This window comes from Strix uralensis, chromosome 13 (assembly GCF_047716275.1).
Source record: "Strix uralensis isolate ZFMK-TIS-50842 chromosome 13, bStrUra1, whole genome shotgun sequence".
NCBI lineage: Eukaryota > Metazoa > Chordata > Aves > Strigiformes > Strigidae > Strix > Strix uralensis.
The window spans coordinates 10,055,073-10,067,849 of NC_133984.1; the positions used below are offsets into that span (position 1 = coordinate 10,055,073).

At 43.0% G+C, this 12,777-nt stretch overlaps 1 protein-coding gene across 5 annotated transcripts in view; it reads left to right on the forward strand.

Annotated features, from left to right (window-relative positions):
* The first annotated feature begins 416 nt into the window (after window positions 1-416).
* The window catches only part of KLHL13 (kelch like family member 13), a 90,710-nt gene continuing 78,349 nt past the window's right edge, over window positions 417-12,777 (forward strand). For 2 of the 5 annotated variants that reach the window (XM_074882324.1, XM_074882322.1), the window contains exons 1-2: window positions 9,575-9,853; window positions 10,991-11,055. Coding sequence is in view for 2 of the 5 variants with exons in the window: in XM_074882322.1 (XP_074738423.1) it covers window positions 10,991-11,055 (65 nt within the window). In the remaining 3 variants the exon portion in view is untranslated. Of the gene's footprint in view, window positions 504-9,574; window positions 9,854-10,990; window positions 11,056-12,777 lie in introns of those variants that run through there. The other 3 variants (XM_074882323.1, XM_074882321.1, XM_074882325.1) reach the window with 3 other exon arrangements.

The following is a 12,777-nucleotide window of genomic DNA, read 5'->3' on the forward strand; positions in this document are numbered from 1 at the left end:
TGACATGCTCCCGGAGTCAGCCCCTGCTGGCAGAGCTCTTGTCCCTGTGTACCCCAGCCCGCTCATCCATCCATCCATCCATCCATCCATCCATCCATCCATCCATCCATCCATCCATCCATCCATCCATCCATCCATCCATCCATCCATCCATCCATCCATCCATCCATCCATCCATCTCGCCGCTGCCCCGCGGGCACTGAGGCCACGCCCCTTTCCTGTCCCCGCGCTCCTTTCGCCCCGCCCCAGACCCGCCCCCTCATCTGGCCCCACCTGCCGCGCGTCGCCCCCCGCCCCCGCCGCTGTCTCTGGGCGCATGCGCACAGCCCTTGCCCGCCATGTTGGCGCGGGCGGTGACGCGCGGTGCCGGGAGGCGGGGCCAGGCGGCGGCGGGCGGGCGGGCGCGGGCAGCGGGGCCGCGCTCCCGGGCCGCGCTCGGGACTTTGGGAACGCTCCGGAGCGGGGCCCGCGGCCGGGGCCGGGCGGGCAGCCGCAGTCCGCAGGTGAGGGGGGTGCGCCGGGACGCTCTCCGGTTCTGCCCCGCTCGGGGTCCCGCTGGGGCCGGGGGCCCTGTGTCCTGCGGGGCCTGTGCAGCCGGGGGTCGCGGGCCGGCCGGGGCAGGGAGCCGGGCCGCTCTCTGTGAGCAGTGCGGGGCCGGGGCGGCGGGGCCGGGGCTCCCTTTCTGCCGGGGGGGCTGCCCTGAGGGCAGAGAGGAGGCAGCGCTGCTTGCAACGGCGGGCTCCCAGCGTGCGGGAGGGTTCGGGGGTGCCCCGGTTGCACTTGGGGGGGGTGGGGTAACCTCTGTGCAAGGGGAGGGCCAGCGTGTTGCCATGGGGGGAGACCCGGTTTGTGAGGGAGGAAAAGAGGGGGAGCCCTCTTTGCAGTCGGGACGAGGGGGAAGAAGGAGGGGTGCTCCGTGTGCAAGGGGAGAGCAAAAGTGTGCGGTGTCTCCGGGGGGTGTCAGGTGGTTGGGGAGGAGGAGGTTAGCGAGGACAGGCACGGGGGTCTGGCAGGGCGGGGGTCCGGGGTAGGAATGGCAGGAACAAAGCAGGGCCTGACCCGGCTGGGGGTCACAGCTGGCGGTTTGCTCCGGGACGGGGCTGGTGTGCTTGCTGCCTTTCTGAAAAAGTGTCTTCAACTCTCCTTTTCCAGGCATTGTTTTGCAGTCATTGTATTCGTTTTTTTCCTTCCCCCGACCCTTTCTGCTCGTCAGGGTTTATTGTTCCCTGGTCTTTAAATAGGCTGGTCGAGGTCTGGGTGCAGGAAGGAGTTTTGGAGATTAGTTCTGAGATGCAGCCATTAGAAATGGGGATGTACCTGTAGGTTATAATTAACTTGACGGTTTCCTCTTCTCCCTGTTCCTCCTGCATAAAATTTAGGCCAAGCTCTGTTTTTACTAGGTACTGTTCAGGACTTTTCGCCTCTGTATGAAAAGTGCGATATTAGCTTGAGAGCCCTTGGAGTCTTTGCTCGGGTCCTCTGCGTAATTCAGGGTACACAAGGTGCACTTCTGTTTCGGTTTTGTACGGCAAAGGGCTTTTTAGCTTGGATGTTCTGACTGTTAACGAAACTGATGCTGACTTGGACCTGCTGTGAAGTCTGCAGCAGAAATATGTTCCTTACCCATTTAAATATGGCTCATACATTTGAATAGAATGCCACAGAGGAGTCTTCCTTATTCTTTCCCCAGTGAGCTACACATAGAGATAATGCTAATGACGAACCTTCAGGGCACTCTCCCCACTTCTCTGATTTCATCGTAAAGCCTGTTCTGCAATCCCGTTTAATACTAGAATACGCTGCAGAGTGTTGATAGTAAAAAAAGTTTGCGTAGTAACTAGGATTAAATCCTATCCTGAATGCACTGTGATTCTGTGATTTTCAAAATTGAGCTTTTAAACGTTTTCTTCTGCTTCTGAAGTTCAAAAAAATTGTAGTGAGCTGCCAGCAAAAATTAGCATGCTGCTCTGCTTCAGAGAAGCAAGACTGTTTCTAGTGAGCCTTGGCTTGACACCAGGTGTCAAAAATGAATTAAAGTGACTTTACCCCAGCTAGCATTTTTTACATTATTTTAAAGAGTGTCTTCTCCTCTTCTGTAAAAGATTGACTAAACTGGAAGTCATCTGAGGCTGTAGTTCAACTGTACCTAATCTGTGGCAGTAATAGTGGCTTGGGGACTTCTGTGACTTGTGGTATCACTGGTGCAACTTCTGGTGATGCCAGGCATGAAGCAGATCAGCTAACTTACCCAGCCAGAAAAAAAAGGGGTCACGCACAGACTCCCTGATCCAGTTTGCAGTGCAGTCCTGCAAATGATAGCAGGGCATGTCTGGGGAGATGATGAGCTCTGGGATCATCTTAAACAGCCTGTGAGGATTTGGCTCACTCAAATCGGGGCTGAGCGGGGTGAAGCAGAGAAGGGAGTATGTCCAGCTGATATCGCTACAGAGACAGTGTGTGGGATTGATGATGAATCCTTCATTAAGCTCTAAGGGGGCTCAGAGGGGAAGTGAAATACAGCTGCTGCAGAAAGGGCTCCTGTGCTGGCACGTGAACTGGCTAGAAGCACGGTGAGATTGAGTGTACAAAGTAAAACCTTGCTTTCTCCCCCCTGAATTGTAGTAACCTTAAATGTGTTTTTTTTCTTTTGCTACAAGCTGAGAAAAATGTTGAAACTTCTTAAAAATCAACCAACTATCTTATGTTGAGTGTATCTCGGTGTAACATGGTACTTGTATATGTTTCTTTGACAGTGGTGATCAAGGCCAGGATGTCTGGATTTAAAGGCATAACCTCTGCTGTCTGAATTAAAAGTTCCAATGATGTTACCTCAGGGGCTATATGTTCTATTAGAAAGGGGCAATTCGTTCACAATACAAAGAAACATCTTGGTAGAGACTCCAAATTAATTTGCAATGTGTTCTGCTAGGAGTGTTTCTTCTGTCACTACTATATCACCTCCACAAACACCACAAGCAAAGCTGTCAAAAAATGCTATTTCGTGGTTGTTATCATGCTGAAGTAGCTGTGAGGCTTAGCACATGGCTTTTTTTTCTTTACTCTTTTAGTTGATATATCTGTGCTGGCAAAACTTTCTGAGAAACTGCACTATGGCAAAAATGGAACAATTATGAAGCATTTGTTTTAGGAGCTAGCAGCCTCAGAGTATTCCGTGTTTGTCTGTTTCACTGTATCAATAGTACAAAACTTTTCTAATGACTCAGTAGCTTATGAAAGCTGACTTGGATGGCCTTGGGCTAGGTTCACAGGGATGGATAGATGCCTTTATCATAGATCTGGCATTGTGTATATGGGTGTCAGTGTGAGTGGGAGGTAAAAGCTTAAATAGATGGGGCAACATATGTTCTGCTTTCCTTTCAAGGGTCTCTGAGCTTTTTTTAATTCTCACAGCTGTATTGCATTGTCAGAGTACTGGATGGAAACATTTTTATGGTTTTCTTTTTAACTGTTTGTGATGCAACAGGTTTCTTAAAATTGAGAGGTTAGAGCTTTATGGATAAATTAAAAATGCTAGTGTAGAAGAAACTTTTCTTCATGTATTTGCTATCCCTAGGCAAAGTGTCTTTGCTTAATTACTTCCTAGTTTTTCAATGTTAGATAGTAGTCTCTGGAAGAAAAGGCGTGCTTTCAGTAGTCATTCAGGGCAATTGGTAAATTTGCTGGTTTAATCTGAATTATTTTCATAGAACTTTGTCTCTAAGGGGTTCACACAGCAGTAAGTGTTTTGGGGTGCAAGCACATCTCTGCTATATAGTGCGGATAGCCCGTGTCCTGTGTCAGAAGGATCCAGCAAGGGAACTAAGCTGTAAGTGCCTTGAGATGGGAGATACAGGGAATTGCAATGTGTGACTTGGTGTTCATGACAAGAGTGTGTCAGAAGTGGATTTCTTGAAGATATCTTTAGGATTATGAGGTAAGGTGGCATCTGTTTGAACCCAAGAGGAGCTTGCAAGCTGGGACAAAATTGAAGTCTGATTCTTTTAATTGACCTGTGTGTTTCAGAAGACTAACACTAAGAAAATTCAAAAGATTTTCCATGTTCAGTGTCCAGTAGTGAATTTGATGTCTTCTATGCCTATTTTGAGAAGCTGTTTTCAAGGGAATCAGGTGTAGTAATTTTTTGAAGAATACACCAGCTACTGATTTATGTTGTCAGTGTTTTTGCTTTAAACTTGGTGTGGGAAATACGTCATTTTGCTTCCTTTTGTGGAAACAGTGCTTTGTTGTAAATACTAATGACACTGGTCATATGATTTCTTGGGGCTTTTGTTTTAACTTCTTTGTGACTGATGCAGCTGCTTGGTGGTGTGTTCTATAGTTGTGAAATGTGTGAGATTTGTTTGGCAATGCCAACAGACTCTCCATTTTTAAAGCTATTCTGCTTGGTTTCTTTAGTACAAAATATTTATAATATGAGAAAGCTTGTGTACAGGTGAAAGTAGAAATGAAAATAGATTGTGAACAGAAGTTTTGTTTTCAAAGAAGTTCTCAGAGCCCTGACTTGCAGTTGCTTAAATTTTGGGAAAAACTTAAAACCTTTTTCTGTTTCCATATTAAAGAGCATCAGTCTTACCAGGTGCCCCATGTCTGTTTGAACTGTCAGGTTATGTGTTCTGCTGTTCCTTTCCGAGGGACCCCGCTGTGGAGGAGTACCCAGGCAGTGGTGCATGTGGAAGGCTATCAACAGGGCAAAACTGCTGATGTGTTTTTGTGCAGGTGTGGATGGGACCAGAAGCGGAACTGAATGTCAGTAGTCAAAGCAGGAGGACTATTTATGCATGATGTCAGACACCTTCCTTTGGCTCCTGCCTACTGGTGTATGTACTTGTTTGTCCTGCCTCTCGGAAGTCTCTTCATTTGCCTTAAGGTGGGAGGTATGAGCTGCTTTAGGATGGAGGTCCTGTCCAGGCTGTTCCACCTTGATAGTAGAAAAACAGTTGGTGCAAAGCATGTGGGAATGTGTTGCACAGGCTTCCTGGTTAAAACCAGGGATGGAATGATTTTAGTGCCTGTCCTAACTTTGAGGACTTAAAAGTAAATGTTTGAAGAGGTATTGCAGTGCTCACCATCTCAATGTGTTAGTCCTGTTATGAATGTAAATTTTCAGCTTTGCAGGGAAGTGAGGGAGGAACTTTGTTCCTTTATTCTTGGAGAGAAAAATAAACTGAAAGGGCAGTTTTATCAGTCTGTATCATTCAGAAACTGCAGACCAGCGTTTAGCAATATGACAAATGAAAACTGATGCGTTGTAATTGAGCTTGATTACACCTCCATCTGGTCATGTGCAAACTGTTCTTATGAGGAAGGTGAGGTTCCATGTCACAAAAAAAAAAGCAGAATGAGATGTACAAGTGATAATGATTAAATATTAGAGAATTGTGTAGGTTGAAGAAAGCAAGGATAAACATGTGAATTTCAACTAGTTCCTTTTTCCTGATTATTTTTTGGGATTTCCATGTGAGTGGTCTGTTCTAGTGTCAAGTTGAATGTGTTCCACGCATGTTTCATTTAGCATCGTGGGAACTTTGATTCTTTTGAATAACTGACCTTATCAGATAATGCTAATGTGAAATAACCATCAGTAGGTGAAGATGATGATCTGAAATATCCAGCAGCTTTTTGCTGTGCTGGCACAAAACCCAGCTCTCTAAAGTTGAAGCTCTGCTTGCGTTATACATTATTGTAGAACATTTTCTATGTATTTAGATAATTCTGTAAGAAATGCGAAACATTTCTTTTAAAATTTAAACTTATTCATAAACCTGTTATGGATTGAACATTAACCAGAAGATTTGCACTTGGAGGACAAGATCTGATGCTAGAGGCTTTGGAGGCAGTTTGATGCTGCAGGTACCGATGCATCTCTGGGTGGTCCTGCCTTGTGCCCTGATTTCCTGCTGGAGCTCCCTTGGCAGAGCTAACGCTTGTGTTACTTCTTTCATGCTGCTTATCTCATGGGAAACTAACCCACTCAGTAATGTTTTTATCAGTTTGCAAACTCACCCTGTGGCTACACCTTGCTATTGCTCTCACAGGTGGAGACAGGAATGATGTGGCTGGAGGTGAGTGGAGGGAAAGCAGGACTGCTTCTCCCAGCACATGCTGGGAATGGAGCATCGAACTCAGCGCTGCAGGACTGGGACAGTGCTCTCACTTGAGATTAGTCATGTTTCCAGATGCCTTTAAAGATACATTCCTGGGACTGTTGTTCTTCCACTAGCTTTCCACCTGTGTAGGAGCTGAATGATCCACGTAAGTTCATGCTTTCAGTAAAATCTTTACATGAAAACATGAATTCTGCACTACAGTAAGGTAGGGGGAAAGCTTTTGTCTCTGCTCTGGAGGAATCAAAGCACTGGCATGCATCCTGGTCACAGATGTTATTTGGCTTCTGAAGGAAGTCAAGAGGGAGAAGTGGGCTGCTCTTTTGCCATGTCAACTTTGGTTTCTCAGTGCCTGACTCTTAAGTAGCTTCAGTGTTATGAAACAGTCATGGTTCTGGGCAAGTTTATGGCTGCCCACAGATTTTGAATAGAACAGAGGAAGTGAGTAGCACATCTGTTATTTAAAGAAAGCCATGAGTGGCACTAGAATCCTACAGTCGTTGGCATGTATTCTGTATATATGTATTTTTTTAGAAGCTGATTATCCACCACGGGGCCAGAGTCATAGAAGACTTGTATTAATAGTTTATCCCCCCCAGCCTCCCTCCCTGATCATCCTTCTGCTCACTGCTAGCAAGTAACTTTAAGTATTAGCAACTAGAAGTTACAAAATACATATGTGGTTGTATTGCTGTCACTTAACAGCTATATTTTATTGCCTGTTTATGTTGGAAGCTTTTAACAGGAACAGAATGTAACCAGTTTTGTTCTCTTTAATGTTGAATTTGTAATTTAGCAGTGATGTTGTTATATCTAGAAATTTAAGCTGGGCTCTTGTGTTTGCTGTTCTAAGCTTATTTTTATACAGTGGAATTAAATATTTCCATCAGGTGTGAGATATATAAACTAAAGCCTTCACAAGCTTATACCTTCAAATTGGAAATCATGAATTAAACACTTGAGCTACAAAAGAATCAAAGAATCAACCTAGATAATTTGATAATATTGAATCTGAATTTACTAGATTGCTCGAGTTGCCTTACACTGAGTTGCTCCCTCAGTGGCTATGCAAATCAGACCAGTCTCTTGTGGCTGCTTACATTTGTCACGGAGGAGTAACGGTAAATGCATAAGCATTCGCTGTCTCTGTTCTTCATTGGACTTGGGCAATATAAAACACTGACATCTTTAATGGTAGAAGGGCTAATGTGGGGAGTTTTGTAATCCAGGTGAGACTTGGTACCACACCTGAGTGTGAAAATTTTGTCCTTAATGTCCAAACAGGGAGTTTTGTTATTTAAAGGAGAGCAGTAATGGAATGATTATGTTATTGGCTATCTTGGAGTTGATGGAAGTGTCAGTAACTCAACTAGTTGCCTTAGTGATGGTGGTGGTATCACTTGCTATGAGACAGCCTGGCCCGTGTCTTTGCAAGTTGGCTAATCTTTTCTGGGAATGGTTTAGTAGCTTATCTTAATGTAAGGCTGAATACATGGTGGAGTTTGTAGTGGGGCTCTAAATGGGCCACAATACAACTCCCCTAGCATCTTCTTTTAGCAAGAGACTCAGAGGTTGTTTGTGTTTAGACCTTTTTTTCCCTATCACAATTCCTTAATTTTATTTTTTTTCTTTATTAATCAAATGGTCTTGCTGATCTATATACCTGATGGCATGCACTTCTAGAGAGTTTGCTATTTTTAGCTGATATTAAATTTCAGGATTTCATACTTTATTTTTAAAAGAAAATTTTAATCATTAGTAAGAAACTATACTGTATAGCCTTTAATGAGTACGTTTAACTTATGTTAATACTATCCTATCTAGTCTATTGTCATAATTTTTTTTTCCCCCTCTAAAATTGATGGTACTATTTAAGAGCCACAGTAATAGACCAAGATCTTGGTGTGATGGTGCTTTGCGTGCACAGACCAAATAGGCAGTTTCTGTTCCCAAAACTTGTTACGCTGCTATACTTTCTTTCACCTGTTATTTTCATGGGGTTTGTGTGTGGTGGGTGGGGTAACAGAATAACAAAACATGGTAGGCAACATCTTAGCATGCGTGTAGTCTACCTTTAGCTTTTTCAGCATTTAACATTTTAGCATTTTTCGCTTTCAAAACTTGTAGCCCTGAGGCAACTTGATAGATTTTACCAGCATCTCTTGCCTTTCTTCAAGGGCAGAGGCTTACACGCAGTGTTGCTGTCAGTGCTCACGTGGCTGACTCGGCTCGAGGAGCTCTGCAAGTTGTATCTTCTCTGAGAGCTAGGGGAAATTACTTGCCTGGAAAGGGCTGAGCACATGAAAGCAAAACTTGCCCTCACACTTGTGTGATAAGTGTGCCAAGAGCCCTAGTTTCTTTTGGGATGCCAACAGGGGTTTCTTGTCTGGTTTTGCTGTTGGCCATCATTCCTGGTTTGTAGAAGGAGTAAGTATTTCAGTGAGGGGGCTGTAAACCTGTACCTCTGACAGCTGAGACAATTATGTGAGCTCTTTTGCAGAGTGCCAACCAAAATAAGCCGGGGTGGTTTAAACAGCCTAAATAATCACTCTTTGTATCAGTTGATCCTGAGTAAATAGGTTAGAAAGTACTTAAGAGCAGCTCAGTTGGTAGCCTTCTGGCAGAGAGCAGGGACAAGCAGCTGAGGGTGCTGAGTTCTTCCATGGCACAGCTGTATCTAGAGGAGATCCAAACCCAGGGCAGAGGTTCACAAGCTAAAAGGCTGCTTGACAGAAATGCAGCTTCTCCCCTGCAAGTAATCCTGCGATTACAAGTGAAGTGGGAGAATCCCAGTTCATTGTCCTTATAGGGAAGGATTGTGTTTTGTGGTTAGGCCGTTGTGATCTGCTGGTGTGGAGTGAAAGAAGTAGTGGTTAAATTTAGACATGGTTTATGGGGATGCAGGGGCTGGCTGTAGTGCTATCCTTGTTCTGCCATTGCTGCCAGGCTGGTGGGTGCTGTGGGACGTGGCGTGGGGCTGCTCTGCAGCAGTGTCCTGTCTTCCTCATGCACGTACAGAAAAGTCCAACCTGTGGTTATAACCAGCTCCCATTACTAGTTCAGATTGTTTATTCATTAATAAAATTAATGGTAGGAGGGAGTTGGGCTGGAAATGTGAATGTACAAGAGAAGAGGTTGCGTGGCAACGCTTTACAGTCCCAAACATGGAGTCAAGAATAAATAATGGTGGAAAAAGAAAATGGAGGAGGAAAAAATGAGTGGGTTGGAGGAAAAACGCTATCTTTGTATTGACTTTATTGTTTCAGTGCCATCCCAGATGTGTCTAACAAGTCTGACATTGTTTGAGGTTTCCATTACTGAGAGTCTTTCATGAAGCTCTCCACTGTAATGCTTGTGTGTGTCACTGGAGTAGCCTGACACGGCTTTGCAGAGATGCAGGTTATGCAAAATGCTCTGATAGGGGATGGTGGGAAGCCTGGATCCTACTCCCAGTTTTAGAGGGCTTCTTGTCCCCACAAACTACTTTCTAACTTACTGTTTTTCTGGCTTTCTTCACCAAAATGTCATAAGAGGCTTCCTGATGACTTGTCTGTGTCATCACTGACACGTTAATATTCTTGTAATTCTGGAACATGCGTCTTGCTGATGGCTGGCATACATAGATACGCATCTGTAAAAAGCAAAATAATTTGAACCATTTTAAGGAGGAATATCAAAAAAAGCCAAGCTTCATGAAATAAGACTGCAATAACCTCTCTAATCTTCAGGTAACTCCTTTGTTTTGGTTAAGAAGTTTGAATGTCTCCTAGTGTTTCATTTCTTATCTGTTACTATTGGTTAACTTGCGGTTTCCTATGTGATTTTGTTGCCAGTATTGTTTCATTGTTTTAACTGGATGAATAACTTCAGGTCACTAAGGGCTTGTAATTGAAAAAAGTATTCCTTCATTGAATTGTAGAAGTGACCCTCACTTATTGGTGCTAACTGAATGTGAGAATACGAGTTGCCAAGTGTAATGTTTAATTTTTCTTCCTTTCTGAGAGGAAATGCAGAGGAAGCAAGAGCTGGCAGTGTTGTTGCCGACGTTTCCTTACTCCGCTTTATGCTAGAATGAATAAAAAAAAAAAGACTGCCATTGCAAATGACAATACTGTTAATTGCTCTTTGCATTTTGGGGGAACTTGCTGCTTTTTTCCTTTTCACTTGGGATTGCTATCGTTACAGGATTAAAAAGAAAAGCAGTGTCTCCAACTCCTGCTCTTCAGTTGTTCATTCTGGCCAGTAAGGTGACTTCCAAAGGGCTGTGAAACTTTTTGCTGCGACTTTGTGGTATTTCAACCCCATTATGACCGGTGTTCTTTTTGCCAGCCCAGCCAGATAATTTCCTGCTGTGATAGCAACTGTGGGGTGAATTTATGAAAAGCATGCTCGACTTAGTATCATGATGCAAGGTGTTACTTATGTTAGGACTTCTGTACCTCCTGTGACTTGTATGCGTTTAGTGATTTACATAAAATGGTGGCTCTACTTCTGAGATATACAGAGAGACTGTCTGACTAGTTTAAAAGCAAAAATTAGCTCTGGTTCTTTTTCTTCTGCACTATTGTTGAAATTGATTTTTATTTGAAGCTGTGGTCTTGCAGTATAAAATGCTCTGTATACATGGAAAAAGACTAGGATGCTGCAGATTTGTAGTGAGTGATGTGAACTTTCGCTCCAGGCAAGAAGTGGGGCTATCCAATTTTCCATTCACAGTGGAGATAGAGCTAAAAGAGCTGCAGAAGCCAATAGTTAACTCTGTTGGAGATGCTGTACCCTGCAGTTCTTTAAAATAACATCTACAGTGAATAATAGTGTGCAAACGTGTGTGACAATTTTTTTTCTCTTCCTGAACCTTGTTCTAGATGTCAAAATTAACCTGGACTACTTGGGAATGGCGAAACATAGCCCTGGGATCCTGCCATGAACAGTAAGAAAGTTGAGATGCTTTGTGTATGCAAATAATTATTTTTTTTTAATGGCTAAACCCCAGTGAAACTGTTCCTGTTCAATTAACATAACTAGGCAACACACTGTGTAGTTCAATATGGATGTGCTGCCAGCTTTTTGTGCAGTTAAAGAGACAGTACAGTAATTCAGAGGGGTGGCTCAGTAGGGAAGCACTCTTTGGGAAATGCCTCTGGGGAAGTCTGCAGCCAGTATGACACTGGAGGTGGGAAGGCTACTAGGGGTGGTGCGTTATGAAATGATTGAGGTGGTAGCTGCAGAATGCTTTCCTGCAATGTGAAATTATACTGTGAGACTCCATTGTTATCTAGTGTATGATTGTATCAAGACTATTGTCATGGGGTATCTTAAACACAAATTATTTTGAAATGTGATTAGACAAATTAGTGGAAGGAAAAAAGTGAATTGCCGAGTGGTAAAGACTATGTTCTGAATGCAGTTTGTGGGAAGGCACTAAAATGCTGGCTGAGGAACGCTGCCGGAGTGCAGTGTCGTGTTACTGGCATCACTCCTGAATTGGCTGCTGTTAGACAGGTAGCTGGGCTAAATAGGTCTTCAGTCTGACCTTTCATATCTGGCTCATGTGTTGTGTTTTCCTTATATGAAACTTAGCATTTAATAGATGTTGATTAAATGGTTTATGCATCCGAGAAAGCAGGCACCTTTAAAGATATTCTTGTGTTGATCAAAATACTCAGATACTTTTGTGTTGTTGGTAGCCTGAAACTTTCTAATTTGAAGGATACATAAATATTTGTGTATGTACATGCTCTGTATTATTTATATAGCTTTTTCCAGATGTTGCAGTAGGCATCCTTAAATTGATGCATTGAAAATTATTCTGATGAATTTTCCCAGTACAAAATAGATGACTTATGAGAGACTGTGTGGGTGAGTAGCATGCTTGTAAAGTGTAAATTTTCAGCAGACGCTATTGATGCTATTTGTCAGCCTTCACTGGGACAGAAATTAGAAGGCTTTTGTATTGTTAAATATCATGATTTGGATATAGTCAATTGGAAATGAACAGCTCTTGGAAACTCTTGTATCTAAATTCTTCACAGCAGTTTAAATGTTTAACATGCAAATGTTCAAATGAAAAATATTTCATTTTCTTTTGTAGAACTCTGACCATGTCATGTTTAATTCTTCCATAGGAGCAGCGTTTTACCCAGGGCTTTCAAAAGCTGGTTGATATGCTTGAAATGTTAGGCACTGTTAATATCTTGAAAATCTTAGAACTCTCCTTTGATGAAAATACTGTAATTATTAAATTGTTGTGGATAAATTACTTAGTAGCCTTAAGTCATTTATTAGAACAATTGATAAAGACACAGGAAGCTGTTTAGTTCTTTGTACAAAACAGTGTATGTAACACAAGGAGATACTGTTAAGACTGATTGCTTTCAGCTTAGCTGAAAGAGATAAATGTATATATTTGTAGATTATGAAATAGTTTTGACATCTTAGCAGAATGCAGCTAAAGCTTCAGCTTACTTTTTCTGATCATGGGTAGACTGAGCCAACAATTTAAGCTGTGCTGCTTGGAAGTAACACATTCATTCATTTTAAACTGTCCTATTTAACAAGCTTCACTGTTTGAAAGGTAAGGCAGGGAACTTTCCTGTTCGCAGGTTTGCTCTGACAAAACCTTATGATTTCTTGTGGAGTTGAGAGCAAATGT